This window comes from Psittacula echo, assembly GCF_963264785.1.
Source record: "Psittacula echo genome assembly, chromosome: Z".
NCBI classification, from domain to species: domain Eukaryota; kingdom Metazoa; phylum Chordata; class Aves; order Psittaciformes; family Psittacidae; genus Psittacula; species Psittacula echo.
Window position 1 is genome coordinate 4,251,913 of NC_137742.1, and position 17,864 is coordinate 4,269,776.

The 17,864-nt window shown below is 39.8% G+C and overlaps 1 protein-coding gene across 1 annotated transcript in view; it reads right to left on the reverse strand.

Moving 5' to 3' along the window:
- Nucleotides 1–17,864, reverse strand: part of ARK2N (arkadia (RNF111) N-terminal like PKA signaling regulator 2N) — a 50,729-nt gene that overhangs the window by 21,054 nt on the left and 11,811 nt on the right. The window contains exon 2 of the mRNA XM_080638414.1: nt 8,061–8,877. Coding sequence (XP_080494540.1) covers nt 8,061–8,877 — 817 coding nt within the window. The remainder of the gene's footprint in view (nt 1–8,060; nt 8,878–17,864) is intronic.

Genomic DNA, 17,864 nt, shown 5'->3' on the forward strand with positions numbered 1-17,864 from the left:
AAGTGTTCTCTCTACTTAAACTATGTCTATGCAGACTTTAAATTTCTATTATTAGAACTTAGATTTAATTTGAATTAGAAACTTTTAGCAAGTTCTAACTGATGATAAATATATATTTTTGGTAGCTACGCAGAAGTTACTTCACAGGAAGAAAGACCTTAATGGAGACATGACCAAAAAATCCCTGCGTGTACTGATAATAGTAAGAATTAAATAGAGATTTCTAATATATAGTTTAAATTAATCCTACTTTAAGCATCACAGTTTCAAGCCTTCCTATTTAGAGTAACTATAAAAAAAAATTCCACACAATAGCAAGCTATTGTATTATTTAAATGAAACTAATGTTCTGGCATTCCCCATCACAAATAAGAAATTATTTCAGTGGCATTTGAATGTTTATAAGAAGCTCATGCTGTCTGACACAGACCAGCAACCCATCCCTTCAGACCACCACAGTGTTTACTAACCCAACTGTCAAGCCTTCCTTTAAATTCCTATGCCAAGGCTCAATCCATCCACTGGTGGCTGCTTATCTCAGGACTGACACAACTATTTTTATTCCAGCATGAAGGATGCAGCTCAATCATATATACAGAAGGAAGCAGCAGTGCCTTGTGTGCACAGGTCATGCACATACATGTAGTTGGATGTGATTCATCTCCCCAAACTTCAGCCAGAAGTTATCTATCCTAAACTGTAACGGAAGTTTAGACAACTAATGGAATAGGAAGACATTGCCAGGAGGTATCCTCTCTAGGTGCTTACCTCTTCCCATTGTCTCAGGAGATCCACATAACAGCAAAGTAGACACCTAAAAATAGAGGAGATGACTTCCATCCAAACTGAACACATACACATATATATATATACACCTATACATGTGCATACTTGTGCACACAGTATAAGACAGCTGCTTCCATAAATGTGCCATGTGCAACACAGTAGTGACATTAATAAAAACTCTGGACAGAAAATGAACTACTAAAAGGGAGACTAGAAAAAAAAGCAAATCAGTTGTGCACATTTGTTATATATAGTTATACCTTTAAGGTAAGCTTATTCATTACTTCTGCCTAAAAAAAGGAAGAAGGAACTAATGTTTGAGATTTTCAAGCTGCAAAAACTTGGGAGTAAACAGATAGTTTCAGAAACGTTATAGGTCTGTACCTAGTCTGGTTCTCTAGGGTACTTTATATATTTAAATATAAAACTTATTTCCTCATATAAATGTTTTAACATGCAAACAGGGCATTTGGATGAATACGCTGAATGCTCCTAATGTAGCAGACATAGGTCTACTGATTTTGGAGTAGCTAAAGGGGATTTTAAGTTATATTTTCCCAAGTCTGGTGATGAAACTTAGGCTAGTTTCCCTCATACACACCTTTAAACGTGTTCATATGTGTGTGCTGGCACATGCATGTGGGTAGACTCTGGTTTTTTTTAAAATACATATATATTCTCTATAAATTAAAAAACAATTATACCATGGTAATAAAACCCCAAAGAGAAAAATCAAAACAAACATACACGAAGAAAAAAGCAAACCTTGTTTAAAGCATAATCCAAAACAACATCAAGATTGCAAAGATCAGAATTTTTTAAGTTTATGATTGATTCAGATCAGGCTCTGCAATATTCCCATTCTCTGGAAAGATAGGTGAAAAATTGTTATTAAAAGTCACTGGAAACTCTACCATATCATCAACATTTTGATAGCCCACGTAAGAACTGAATGACTGCTGTGGAAGTATTTGGCTACCAGGCATCTGTAGGAAAGCCCCTGACTGTGTGGTAGGGGGGATTCTTTGGCCAACTAGTTGAATTTTAGGTTCCCTGGGCTCCAGTTGTTGCTTGTTTTCTTCATCTGTGTCAAGATGGGTTAGCTTTTCTATCCACATGCGAAATTTCTCCTCTGTCTGCCTCTGCATCTCGGCAAAGCAGTTCATGGCCTCTTCCAGGACATTGCCTATGCAGTTCCTATCCCACACGGTGCCCCTGTCAAGCAATCCTGGAATTTCCCTGGTCGCTCCTCCAGATCCCCCAGCACGAATGAAGCCAGCTTTAAAGACATTGAGGCCATTTGATAAGACATCATTAAGTAAGAACATAAAACTGTTTATCAACGCATGTTAACTCAGGAAACAACTTTTCTAATTGTGTCCCTTGGATATGACAACAGAGGAGGAATTAACAAATATTAACCAACACTACTACTGTCAAAAATAATTAACATTTTCACACTTACTGAGTTTATAATGGAAATTTTGGCTTTGAAATTATTTTTATCCTAGAATTCTCAGAAAACCCTGTCACAAAGGTCTTTTTTTTTTTCCCTACAAATAAACCAAAGTAGCCCAATTCCCTTGCAATTTCTGTGTAGAATTCAACTGAAAGTGTCAAAACATTATACAGTACATGTTTAATTCCGTTATGCTGAGATCCAAATACTATTAACTGAGAAACCTGAATAACTACGCGTTACTTTACTTACATACTTGAACCTTTTTATAATGGACTGTTAAATGCACACAAAATTGTACACAACAGAGATAAAGACTGATATAGCAACTGCAGCATCTAAAGTAGCCAAGCCAAAAGCTCTTGGTCCAGTTTTGGAGAACACAATGAACACCAGTGAAGAGAATACACAACACAGACATGTATGAACATGAGAAGATACGTGAATGCCATCCTAGTACACAAGGTGAAAGCAACCTCTGCTAGGTGTGACGGACACAGCTACATCACAACGACATGCCCACATGACACAACCTCACACCAATCAGAAGCATGCCTTTCACCACACAAGCCACTGGCTTTGCAGCATTTCTGGCATCAACTTTAGGCAAGGCAGAAAACCAGACAGGGCATAGTTGGAAGGAAATTGTTCTCCTTCCTTCTACCCATCAAAAAGATGGTTGAAATTATTGGCTTTGGGATTATCAGGAAGAACTTCAGCAGCAAGGACAGAAGGCCATTCTCATTTGTTTACTCTAAGTATCAGTAAAGAAAAGGCAGTGGTATCTATATTTTTGAGTTTGGAGTTCACTCAGGAATCCTCTAGAAGCAATAAAACCCCAAGAAAAAGAGGATCTGTAGCTGTTTGAAGAGTAATAAACAATATGTGCATGCTGTCCAAACACACAAATGTTTCCTAAGTTAATTCCAAAACCAGACAAGCACCACATTAAACTACACAAAGCACCTGCAGAATATGACAATTTAATATGTCAATGTGAAACTTTTGGAATCCTCTAGCTTCAGACTAATAGAAAATACCCTAAGAATGAGAAAAATCATTGCACAACCTAAGCAAATATTTACTAATAAAAACATAAGGCACTAAAACTTTATTGGGATTTCACTGTGCACATGAAATTGCAGTATTACTTACATAACACATTATTTTTAGCAGCTATTTAAATGAGGTATACATAATTCCTTCAGTAAGAGCTAAACAAAGCCCAGGGTCATTCTCTTATTTTCAAGCAGTAGCAATGCTACCTGTTGGGGGCTAAAACCATTCTGTTTTTAAACCCCTGCTTTTTAAGTCTTCTCTCCCATCTGTTTACCTATCAGGCAGGTTGGAAACTCAGCATTCAGGTCCTCTGCTCAAAAATACATTGCTTTATAGCAAATAATTTACATCCCTCGAACTGCATTTTAACCAAAACTAATTAAATAAAATGCTATTTTTTTTCCCTAAAATGTGGTTCCTTTTTTTATATTAAGTGTCTTTTTCCTCCCCCCCAAAAAAATAATTTCTTTTTGTTCATATACTCCTAGAGTTGAACATCCAATACGATGCTGGTGGGTTTTTTTTTTACTTTATTCAGGGATGTAATCCTAAGATCAAGTAACTATATGGCAATCTTTCTGATTTCCACACACTTACGATCAGACACATTTAAGTAATGTTGAGTAACTTTAAACTGCAATTTAAATAAAACTATTGATGGTGATGTGTGATGCTTGCTAGCTCGGCTTTCAGAGTCAAGAATGAACTAGCATGATGGAAGTTGACAAAACCAATTTGTAAACTGAATAAACTATGCTTTGACATGTCACTCCGCAATGCTATTTTTAAAAGGCATAATTTATAGTGTTTCTAGAATTTACAGTAGCAGCAAATCAATGTTTCAATGCCTCCCTTGCAGTTCTTGTAAGTCTTGTCTTTACTGGTGGCCTTCACGGTGAGAAAGCAAATCAAGCCTAAAAATGCATTTTTATTGTATTAAAAATGCTAGCATTTATCTAACTGTTCCTTTAGCTATATAGAAACATATAGCTCTATAGTTTTTCAAGTTACGCCAAGATAAAAGGTAATTTGCAATCTCAAAGGAGTCAGAATCTAAGAATCGTATCTTACTTTCAAGACAATCATCATCATTATGGCTTGACTTCGCAAACGAAGATTTGGGAAGGGCTTTACCCACGCTTACTACAAGCATGCTGATGACTAAAAAGGCCAATGTGGGGTAGGCAAATCTCGTTGCAAAAAGCACAGTTTCAAGACAATACCTCCTGCAAAACAGCACCTAAGAAATACCCCAATGCTGCCTCTTTATGGGATCTTTGAAATGCTATCTAAATAATAACCAATCCAAGGTTATTTAATTCAGGAAGTCTGGCAATGTAACAATTTAAAATATGCCACATCTTCATTCTCATTAGCAATGGTGGATGATTCCTCCATCTCATTATGCTATCATTTCCAAATAAGAGTGATTTGCAGTAAGATGCTCAACAGATGTTTTTCCAAGATCATTCTCTTATGACATAAACACTATCTGCTGTTTCCTTAAGAATGACAAAATCCCAAATGCCAACAGACAGGTTTAATCATTAAAAGAAATTTCTCCTCATCTGCAATAGTTCAAAAATCATGGCATTCCCTGCATTAATGAGACCAAGATTAGGACTGCGCAGGTGAGTGAAAAGATTCTCAGTAGCACCCATGAAGTTTAGATTGAACCTGTATTTTCAAGTGTAAATTAACACTATATAATGCATTCAGAAAAACATAACACACATTGTGCATAGCTCCTATTGAGCTCACAGTATTTGAAGTACCACCAGTGAGATGTCAATTCTTTACTCTTCAATCTTTCTTGAGAAGACAGACAAGCCTGCCAGTATTTTAACTCACATCACATTTGAATTCAGCAGAGAGAATTGATTCTATTACAAAACAGCTCAGTTCACAACTTCATGCCATTGTTACGTACCTCACTAAACACTTCCCTTACCTTACTTATTTAGCTAAATGTCTTTCAGAGCCAGTGATGTGGATAATTTGAGAAAAATAACTGCACAACTACAATGGAAGAGGCTCAGTTACACAACAGGAAAGATTACGGTGTTCTCAAATGCGGCACTTTAATTTTCAGACCACACACAAGCCAACTGTCTCCTGGAACACTATGTGAGTTGAGAGAAAGTTAAAAGCCAGAGTATGATGACATAACCTCCATACATGAAAGGCCACATTAACTGTCACTAAAAGTTTTTGAGCATCTCTGTTGGAAAAGCTATTATTCAGACAACAGACATTTGAAAATCAGTAATGAAACAATAACTAACCAGAACTACAGCTGAAGCGTCCAAATACAGGAAGACTAAGAGGAACACAGCCTACCTGTACAACTCCTCTGCATGAATGCATACAGACCTTTTCCAAAAGTAAAGGTAAAAGTTTTTTCATGCTTCAGTTCCTCCAACAGGCACATTCTAGTTTCTTGACATTAAAGTTCAAGCCTCAAGAAAACCCACTTAGCTTTTAACTGTCTTCAGAGGACACTCATGGCCTGACTTTCCAGTAATGTTTTTTTATACCCTGTATTATTTTCTAACTACATGCTCATTCCCTAAATTTTGAGGATATTCACAGTGTAACACTAAGCGCACTAAAGCAGCTTTCTAGTCAAAAAAAAAAAAAAAAAAAAAAAGGAAAAAAAACCAATTCAAGGTAAGCACTTTGCCAGTTCCAAGAAGAGGGATCGCAGATGGCACGTGAACCTACCACTGCGACCAAGACCTGAGAGTCCTTCTCAGGCTCCCAGCTCCATTGCATCTGTTCAGACCACAACATTTCATTAACCCACAAGTAGCACAAGATGCATTTTTGGCCAAACTTGCCCTTATCTCTACAGAGAATATTTTTCTCTTGTACTTGGAGACTGTTTCCCACAAACCAAAGTTGCTTCTATTTAAAAGAAAACCACAATGCGGCAGGTACGCATTGCCCCTAAGTCCAAAATGACTGCTCAGAAGTTTTAATGTCTTAAATGTAGTTTAGTATCAAGCACTCCCACATCTTGCTCTGCAGATAAACTTGGGCCTTGGTGCCATCACCACTGAATAAACAAGTTCTTTAATGCACTGCAATGGGACCTTTTCACTGAAGGCATCTCACAGTTAAGACAGAGAGCTCTAAACACAGAAATGCCTTAGTGACACTGAAAAAGCACCCTAGAGTGGTTTCAGGTCCATGCAATAGAAGTAAAAAATCTAAGTAGATTTAAATTATCACGTCGTGCCTTTCCAGGTCACAAGGTACTTCTATAAATTAAAAAAATAACATAACCTGAGGGATTTATTGTGTATGGTTTGGTTTTTTTGAGGGCTGAGGAGGAACCTGTCCCAAAACTCAATGAAATTAAGTCTTGTTTGACAGGCTTTAAACCAGGCTTTAATTACTCAGCAAGTGTAAATATAGTAAATATATGCCCAAAACTAAGAAAGCTGTAAGTTTAACTACTAAAATTATTTTCACCAATTTAGATCTCTATTAGAAGTTTACTACACAATAATTATAGGAGGACTATGCCTTTGCCAGACTTTCTAATAATAAACATTAATTTCCTTTGTGCAACCTGCTTCCTAGCAGTATGTGGGAAAAATGCCACTTCTCATGGTGTCAGAGCCATACACCATAAACAAGTCAGTTAAAACACAGTTATTTGTAAAATCTTTTGCAAATATTTTAAATAATTCATCTAAAAAATGTTAGTTCAGCAACTTAAGACTCAATTATTGTGGTTTTCCTTTAAATTTTCTTGTCCTATGTAAGCTGATATTTATCTCAAAAAAATCCCCACACTTCAAGCACAAGAAGCAAAAAAGGCATATAACCCAGTAAAAACTGGCAAGCCAAAAAGTTTCTTTTTATGTGTTTTTATTTCTGATTGCCATATGATGATGGTTCTATGGTATAATCTGCTGCAAGAGTAATTCACATGAGCTCCTGTCCACAGCACTTGAGCTAATAAAATAACAGACTCAGGAGACAGAAAAGAATTCATCTTGCTTTTGCTAACAAAGTCATGAGAAGGCCCTTGTAACTTGCTGCCTCCAATCTTAAAATGGATGTGTCAGAAATAAAACTTTCTATAGACGTTAAAGATCCTATGTCAAAGGAAAATAGTAACAGCTTTGTCTCAAGTGTCAAAAATTTGGGGGTGGAAATAGCTTGGGTACCTGCACAAACAAGTTCATGTTTATCTCCTAAAATAGGTGACCAGCTGTGATCTGCAAGAATTTAAAGTAATGCTAAGTAGGTCTGTCATGCACTGAAATGTACAGCTGAAAGCAATGGCAAGTGCAATATTGAACAGGGCCTTACTGTGACACAGCAAGAGGTTTGCCATGTTATTTTTAATATAGCTGCGGAGTTGTGGTCTTAATATATTAAAGCAAAGCTGGCCACTTATCTTAAGAATGTATTTACTACATTATCACCATCTAATGGGATTTGACAGCACTGACAGGAGTTCATAGAGGCTTGCAAAGGAAAAGATCTGAAAATTCCAGAATTCAAAGACAGTCTTTCCTCCAATTTACCATTCCTATGTTTTGCTGGAGTGCAAAAGTGCACTGAAACCTCAGAACAGATTTTATAATTTGCCCATGTCTTGTTAATATACTGCAGTCTTCAAATTTACACAGAGCTGCAGTTCTCCTGTTTTTTCTCAAGTGTCACTCATCTAACCTAACATGACAGCTGAGAAACGATGGCAGATGCGTTACAGTTCAGTTTAAAAAACATCCTCTACCTGGTATCTCTGTAGTGATTGTCTTGCTGCTCCCTGAAACCTCTTCATCATCCTCTGATGAGCTTGTGCTCGAGTCACAGGTCAGGTCACTATCACTGGTACTGCTGTCCTGCAGCAGGTTGTACTTCTTGCGAGCAGCTGCTTCCCGTTTCTGTCTCAAGAGCCGGATTCTTTCCTTGTGCTTTTGGCTTCGATGACCTTTTACCTTGGTAACTCGACCATTCTGCTTATCGATAGACTGTCGGTTTTTCTTGGCAGCCATTGTTGAAGTTTCACTTTCGGATCTAGATCGCCTGGATTTCCTCCCAACTGCAACCCCAGATGCTGCAGAAGGATCTCCCTCTACAACAGCTTCAGCCTGACAGGGCTCATTCTCTTCTGTGGAAGACAATGTATCTGAGTCAGCCAAATGCCCACTGGAAGAAGGGGAAAGCATGCAATGATTGGAAGAGTCACTCTCGTAAACTCGACCACCCATTGGCTTATCACTCTCCGTAGATGCTAGCTGAGACTCTGAGGAGTCTCGCCTTAGTTCCATCAGTAAGCAAGGCATTGAGGACAGCACTGCAGAGTCTGCTGCAACGGGCACATTGTCTTTCTGAGTGTGTGTCTCGAGTTCTATAGGTCCATCTTCATCAGGAACGGTCTCTTGCTTTTCAGAAGTCTTTGGTGGAACTTGTGAATCAACAAGTTCTTCTGCTTTTCCCACCGCCTCCATCTTCATTTCAGAACACCAAGGTCCTCCTGGTCTCAAAGCATGGAGCACGTGGTCTGGAATACTGGGTGAACAGGAGATGGACTTCAGCAATGCAGCAGCCTGCACAAGAACACAACAGTAAGAATAATTTACCCAAATAACTCAGTCCTGCTTTTTACAGTATTACCTAAACAACTCAGAGATTTCAATTACAGTTTCGTTCAGTATTGTATTGGTTTTCTTCATTTACTTCTTCCTAGTGGACCTATCTTGGTACACATCCATGAAAGATGGTACTGGAATCACCTCACTAGAATAATCAGAACAGATCAGAAAATAATAAAAATATTTCTAAACGCTCACTTCATAAAACATAAATCAATATATTATAAGCAACACATGCTAAACCTCTTTAACCAGAACTTTAAATATATTTTAATGGAGAATTGTAGCCCTTGTGAACAATGCCAGCCTGAAAATTCCAAGACTTATTGGTCATCTACCACAACAGAGGGGACTACAGTTCAGTTTTAGTATCTATGAGAAATCTGCTTTCAGCTGACAGAACCTCAACCTTATAAAATTACAACAGCTTTATGGTAATTTGCAAACTTAAAATGCTAACATGGTATAGGAGAAATTCGGTCACTTTGAGCAGAAACCAAGCAGCTGCTGAACATTATAGAGCAAGACTACAAACACCTTCCTTTCCCAGTGGTGCTGCTCTGCCAGTAGATCTTACATACCAAAGACATATTTGCAAGTGACATGAAGGGACACTAAACTGTCAGACATGTGGTTTATGAAACCTACAGGCAATGTCTTCAGAAGCATTAGCTATGTGTAACACAGATTTGCTGTCAGCATACAACCACTACGGATGGTGGTGAGTCACACAGAGACTTTGGAAGCGTACCTAATACTGAAGTGCTCCTTGAATGTCTCCCATACAAGTCCTGCTTATATGAGAACCTACAGGCTGACCTTGTTTCTCTCAAATCTGCAAGGAAAACAGCATCAAATACTATGGGCTGCAAGCAAGAAACAGTGTCCACCTACACCAGTATCTTACACTGTACTTCCAAGTTATTATTTAACAAATTGCATTGCTTCACTGTAAATGCAAAACCCAAGCTATTTATCTGACTGGTAACCTGCACATTACCAACCCAAAATCACCTGCAGCAACTTAAGGGAACTTTTGTTTGAGAGATCAGTAGCTATCACTCTAGCTTTATTAATCACTCTTTGCCTTCCACCTACATTTTCCCACAGAATTTAACACAGAATAAAGATCTTTCAATTACCACATTTGCTTACAGATGAACAGTACAGAACAAATCGTTCTTGGGTCTAAAAGTACAGTAAATGATAAATTTATGGCACTTGAAAAAAACTGTAGACAAGAAAAAGTAGCAGTGAGATTTAATCTACTGTTTTAAGACTAACTTCTGCAGACCAGGGCAACCAGTACTTGAGCAGCCTGAGAAAGCATTAATGGTTCAGACAGAGATTCCTCCGTACCCTGACAATCCTTCTTCATTTTCCAGATCCATCCGAAGCTGCCTGTAATTGTATGTAATTGCATGCTGCTTCCCCTTCCAACTGCAGCATGGAATAAGGCTACTTCTCCGCTTCTAAAAGCAACAGTGAAAAGCTCAGTGTTGTCCTCTCTTCCCTAACTCACCTTTAAAACTTCATTTTTAAAGAATACTAAAGGTGAAGGGAGGGAAGAAATAACCAACCTAAACTCCCAAACAAACAGTAAACACAGCATTTTACTTTTTTTTTTTTTTTAAAAAAAAAAAAAATTTAATGGAGAATTTTTTTTTTTAAAAAAAAAAGGATAAAATACATACTATAAAATACAGAAACATTCAAAGAAAAATATTTGCTCATACTTGCCCTGAGTATAACTCTTGAAAGCAGCTTAAAAGAATTTCGGGATAGAGTGATTTAATCTAAGCAATAAATATCACTTAATAACCGGTTTATTTCCAAGGCCACAGCACAGCAGGAACAAACTCAAATGATGAATACACGCCCTTAGAAATAACTGCATCCCAGTAACGCAATAAAATCAGTATTCCTACATATTTTTCATCCACAAATGCACATTATGAAATAATTTTCCTATTATACAGATAAGTAAAACACAGATTTGATGATTGAATGAATGGCCAAGACATACACAGCAGGGTACGTATAGCACCTGCTCATGAAACTCACAGCTTTGCTCTGGTCTTGCACTTAGAAAAGAAATATGAGGTTTGAGATGTACATGCAAGGAAAAATTTGGTTGCTCAAACACCTACCAGGAGATATTAGCCTAGCCAAAAGAAATGTACTTAAATATTCATACTAATTACTGCAGAATAGCTTCTGCACTAATCATCCTTTTAGCCTAAGGAACACAAAGAACACAGCTTGACACAAAGCTGAAGGACAGCCAAAACGAACTAGAGACTCTTTCTTCACAAACGCCCTACTTGGGAATATAATCTACCTCACAGCTCCCAAAGAGACCATAAGGACACCTGTACTTGCCTTTCCATCTCTCTAGCCTATCAGCCAGAGAAAAATATTTTCATCTATGTGTTGCCACCTCGATAACAGCCTAATTACAATAACTTGAGGACATTTGTGGATGAAGCACTCTACAGACAGATAGGAAAAGCCTCACGCTCGCAGGCCCCTGTTCTCATGGAAGACTTCAACCACCCTGACATCTGTTGGAGGGAAGGTATGGCCCGGCACAAGCAATCCAGGAGGCTCCTCGACTGTGTGGAAGACAACTTCATTCTGCAAGTAATAGAGGAGCCGACAAGGAGAGGTGCCAAGCTTGACCTCGTGCTCACCAACAGGGAAGGGCTGGTTGGAAATGTGATGCTCCAGGGCAGCCTTGGTTGCTGCGATCATGAGATGGCTGAATTCGAGATCCTCAGGACAGTGAGAAGAGCATGCAGCAAGCTCACTGCCCTGGACTTCAAGAGAGCAGACTGTGGCCTCTTCAGGAACCTGCTTAGTAAGGTTCCATGGGATATAGCCCTAGAGGGCAGGGGGCCCAAGGCTGTTGGTTGTTATTCAAGGATCACCCGCTACAAACTCAGGAGTGTTGCATCCCAACTAGAAGGAAGGGCAGCAGGAGGGACAGGAGACCTCCTTGGATGGATAAAGGAGCTGCTGAGGAAACATCGAGGGAAAAAAGCAGCTTATAAAAGGTGGAAGCAAGGACAGGCAGCCTGGGAAGAAGACAGGGATGTTCTCTGGGAAGCTAGCGACCTGGTTAGGAAAGCTAAGACCCAGTTAGAATTAAACTTGGCTAGGGATGTTAAGGGTAACAGGAAAGGATTCTATAGATACGTAGCAAATAAAAGACAAACCAGGGACAATGGAGGCCCCCTCCGGAAGCTATCAGGAGAACTGGCTACCCTGGATTTGGAGAAGGCTGAGGTTCATAATGACTTCTTTGCATCGGTCTTCACTGTCAAATGCTCTGACCACACCACCCGAGTCTTGGAAGGCAGATGCAGGGACTGTGAGAATGAAGACCTTAGGTCCACTGTAGGGGAAGATCTGGTTTGAGAGCATCTTAAGAACCTGAACGTACACAAGTCTGTGGGACCTGATGAAATCCAGCCGCAGGTCCTGAAGGAGCTGGCGAATGAAGTTGCTAAGCCACTGGCCATCATATTTGAAAAATCATGGCAGTCAGGTGAAGCTCTCGACGACTGGAAAAAGGGTAATATAATTCCCGTTTTCAAGAAGGGGAAAATGAATGACCCAGGGAACTACAGACCAGTCAGTCTCACCTCTGTGCCTGGCAAAATCTTGGAGCAGATTCTCCTGGAAGGAATGCTAAGGCACATGGAAAACAACAAGGTGCTTGGTGACAGCCAGCATGGCTTCACTAAGGGGAAATCCTGCCCGACCAATTTGGTGGCCTTCTATGATGAGGCTACGGAACTGATGGACAGGGGCAGAGCAGTTGACGTCATCTACCTGGACTTGTGCAAAGCGTTCGACACTGTCCCACATGACATCCTTGTCCCTAAATTGGAGAAACATCAATTTGATAGATGGACCACTCGGTGGATAAAGAACTGGCTGGATGGCCGCACGCAAAGAGTTGTGGTCAATGGCTCAATGTCCAGCTGGAGACCAGTAATGAGTGGTGTCCCTCAGGGATCAGTGTTGGGACCAGTCTTGTTCAACATCTCTGTCAGCGGCATGGACAGTGGGATTGGGTGCTGCCTCAGCAAGTTTGCCGATGACACCAAGCTCTGTGGTTCGGTTGATATGCTGGAGGGAAGGGATGCCATCCAGAGGGACCTTGACATGCTTGTGAGGTGGGCAGATGCCAACCTTATGAAGTTTAACCATGCCAAGTGCAAGGTCCTGGGTTGGAGCAATCCCAAGCACACCTAGAGGATGGGCAGAGAAGAGATACAGAGCAGCCCTGCACAGAAGGACTTGGGCGTGCTCGTCAATGAAAAAATGAACATGAGCCAGCTTCAGTGTGCGCTCGCAGCCCAGAAAGCCAACTGTATCCTGGGCTGCATCAAAAGAAGTGTGACCAGCAGGTTGAAGAAGGTGATCCTGCCCCTCTACTCTTCTCCTGTGAGAACTCACATGGAGTATTGTGTGCAGTTCTGGTGTCCTCAACATAAAAAGGACATGGAACTGTTGGAACAAGTCCAGAGGAGGGCCACAAGGATGATCAGAGGACAGGAGCACCTCCTGTACGAATATAAGCTGAGAAAGTTGGGGCTCTTCAGCCTGGAAAAGAAGAGAAGGCTGCGTGGAGACCTCATAGCAGCCTTCCAGTATCTGAAGGGGGCCTACAAGGATGCTGGAGAGGGACTCTTCACTAGGGACTGTAGTGATAGGACAAGGGTAATGGGTTAAAACTTAAATAGGGGAAGTTTAGATTGGATATTAGGAGGAAGTTCTTTACTGTAAGGGTGGTGAGGCACTGGAATGGGTTGCCCAGGGAAGTTGTGAATGCTCCATCCCTGGCGGTGTTCAAGGCCAGGTTGGACAGAGCCTTTGGTGGCATGGTTCAGTGTGAGGTGTCCCTGCCCATGGCAGGGGGGTTGGAACTAGATGATCTTAAGGTCCTTTCCAACCCTAACTATTCTATGATTCTATGATCTCTTTATTATAAATACGATGTCTACTTAATTGCCAAGTGGAAGGTGTCCCTGCCTGTCGCAGGAGGTTGGAACTGGATTAGCTTTAAGGTCCCTTCCAACCCAAACGAGGCTGTGATCCTGCAATTTAACTATTCAAACCACATTGGTTTGATCCCTCACACAACCATCAGTGAATTACATTTTCAGTGAGAAAGCAGCACAGGGACTAGTAACTTCACAGAAGTTCACCTGGTCAACACTGACATGCGTTTCTGTGCATGTGGAAAAAATACTTGCTTTGATGATGTTTGTGCTCTCCAGGTCCCTTAAACTGGCTACTTAAATGTCAACAATTCAAGTGTTAATATGTATGTAAAAAAGGACTTTTAATTCATCTCAGTGGAAAAAAGTCTATCATGACTCAAACAGACTTTGCTGCAGGGAAGAACACAAGACAGTTCAGGGGAAAATGTGTATGCCAAAGAAAGCCTTGTCTCAAAGAAAGAAAATGTATTTCTTTAGTTCTATTTGGAAAATTTACAGATCAGAAAGAGACTATACTGAAAAACTCCCATTCCTTTCTTGCCACTCACTTTTCTAGTAAAAGCACTAGAAAAGGTAATCTCAGGGTGATGCTAGAGAAAGACCAGGTTTTTTTACTTAAATGAGAACACAGCACTGAAAAATAAATTGTGATGCTTACAGACACAGATGGGATACTTAATGAGACATTGCTCAGAAATGTCATTCTCCTTTTTCTGATGCACAGATACTGCGCTGGTTATTTTAAAAGGCAATTCTATAAAAACTTCTGTGCTAGAATTTTCCAATAGAAATTATTTTATTTTCCAGCTGCACAAAGAACACACCAGTATGGTTGAACCATTAAATATCTATCTGTTCCATTACCTGGGAAGTATTTTCACATCATGGACTCATTTGTATATGCAAACAATTAGTACACTATGAAACCTGAACTTCAGTGAAACAATCCAGAAGGATTTTGAAGGTCAGATCAGCAGAGCAGCCCAGTCAGTCTAACAGTATGCTGCCCATAACAGGAATGAGTTTTAGCCCCTGCTCTTTTACCACCCAATCCTGACTGCACAGTCATATTTCCCTCATTTGCACCAGAACTGGCTCATCCTCTCATGGACAGATTCACTTCACTAAGCCAGCAGAAAACAAAACCAGAAAATAAGATAAATTTTATGGCAGGAAGGAGTGAAGGGAGGGCAAGCACAAACCATCCTGTTAGAAAAAAAAAATCTGGTTAAAAACTATGTGCTGTTTGGTCTCATCACACCTTGAGCTCACAGATTCTAACTAGACATAGGAGATGGTACTGAGTGTTTCTTTCACAGCACTCTTTGCTCTGAGAAGAGATGTTTGAAGACAAAAAATTATTAAAAATTAAATTATTAAAAAAAATAAAAAAAAAATAAAAGCTAAATTCAAATAGCGGTGTTAGCAGCTTCCAAAAGAACAACTATCATGTAATGTATGCTATTAAGTAATATATATTACTGCACAAAGAGCTTTATTGAAGACGGCATGCATGCCCTTTATCAATCAGTAACTGGCACTCATACATCCTTCATACTTTTGTTTGGTTTGCTGTCAGTCAATGTTCTTTATAATTGTACGTCCTGCAATGTTAGAAGCAAATGAGTTTCACCCAAACAAATGATAAGGCTTGAAATACTTGTTATTAACACCCTGTCACCCTAACCTTAAGTATACACTGTCATTTTAGGTGTTACTGGACTGACAGAGAATGCCTAGCTTATATGAAGCAAACCAGCTCTTTTTCTCAGCAACTCTGGATATGACAGATTCTCACATCGGTAGTCACTTCAGTTTGTTACTGACATATCTCCTCTTATTCAGAGCCCAACAGACCACTTCCTTCCCCTGCTTAGAATCTTACCACCCTCCTATGCCAGTTCTAGCAATTGTTTAAAAAAAAAAAGAAGAAGAAAAAGCACCACATTTGTCATTTAATGCCATTTTAGTTAGCACTGAAAGAAAACAGTTTCAGGTTAGAGCAACCTACCTCCTCACACCATTAGCCATGCGTTCGTAACCTGTAATTTTTGAAAATGAGAAACTGTAGCTACGTTTTTGCAGAAAATAACATCAAATATGCTCTTTCAGGTTTTGTGACTAAATGAGAAGTTAAAACTGCAGTGCTGCACAGGAGTTACTTGCTAAGAATAGGAGTTACTTGTTCAGAATACAGTTAGCTACAAAGTTCCTTCCACAGCATCTACAGCACTTTACAGCTACAGTGCCACAGAGTCAGTATTTTCATCTAAATCTAAATCTGTTTTCGTATTTATATGGAATTAAGACTAGATTAGCTCACATTTACATAAACAGTCCCCAGTGATTACATTATCTCACATATACCCAACATAACTGATGATGAAATAAATCAAGAGGTGTGAGAAAGGTAATGAAAAATGTATAAAACTGAGGCTAATAAAATTATGTAAAACAGACAGCTTTTTTAAAAAATATACTCAGACAAGCTCATCAAGAACTCTGAATCAGGCATATGACAGACTATGTGTCCAAGGATGGTGGGGTGGGAAAGGACTGAAGCAGCACATGACCTGCGTACTGAAGAGTTGGCTGTTAACGCGCAAGTCTACTTTGTAACACGGGAGAAACCTTTGACAAAGACCTAAGTTATCACAGAATCACAGAATGGTTTGGGTTGGAAAGGATCTTAATATCGTCCAGTTCCAACCCCCTGCCATGGGCAGCGACACCTTCCACTAGACCAGGTTGCTCCAAGACCCGTCCAGCCTGGCCTTGAACACTGCCAGGGATGGGGCAGACACAGCTTCCCTGGGTATCCTGTGCCAGTGCCTCACCACCCTCACAGTAAAGAACTTCTTCCTTATATCCAACCTGAACTTCCCCTGATTAAGTTTGAACCCATCATCCCTTGTCCTATCAGTCCTACAGTCCCTGATGAAGAGTCCCTCTGCAGCATCTTTGTAGGCCCCCTTCAGATACTGGAAGGCTGTCCTTTTGGAAGTTATGTCCTCTTCTGACAGACAAACAAACAGTTCTGAAGATGTGAATGACTGTCTCCACTTCCAACACCACTGAAAACCTTTGTAAGTGTATCTGCATGTTGATCATGCTTTGTCCGCACAACAACTGCCTTCCTTTCCTTTAAAAGCCAACGCGCTTAATTCAGCAAACTCACCAGAGACATTCTAATACGAACAACGCATACGCCCAACCACACAATGCCTAAGTAACAAAAAACTCACCAATCCAAATAATTAGACCTTTATCATAAAATACTAATCTGTATCCAGACAAACATAGATGTACCAGTACCTTCTGGACTCATTCATTTCCTCCTCAAGATACTACACGTTCTTTTCTATTTTCTTATAAGCATCACACATACCCATGCACTTAAAATAATACGACTGTGACCAGCACTCGATTAAGACCAAAGACAGCTGACTCAGCTCTGTGTGGACGTGTGTGCATGATGCTCCGGAGCAGATTTTTCACAATATTAAGCCTCCCCCAAGCGGATACTGTGTAATTTATATAGTGTTCTTTGAAAATGCTGCCCTAAAGTTGACTCACTGGCATACAATTCTACCTAAGGCACATTTCTGGGAGTGGAGCTGGCTCTTTATCAGATGATTCATAAATCAGGCCTAGTAGCAATCCTAAAGAATAGAAGCCACACGGTAAGAGCATTGCAGTGCGAAACAAAAGAAGAAAGGATTAAACTAATGCTGTGTTTCAACTGGTTTTCCATAAACAAATGAAGGATGTAAATAGGCTGCTCCTGCTGAGTGCTCAACAGGGTGCATATACAAATTACCCACGACTGAATTACAAATGTATGTGTTAAGACAAAGGTTTGCAGAGCATCCTTTGCAAGTGTGAAAAGCAACATTTTTCACTGTAAATAAGACGTAAGACTTAACA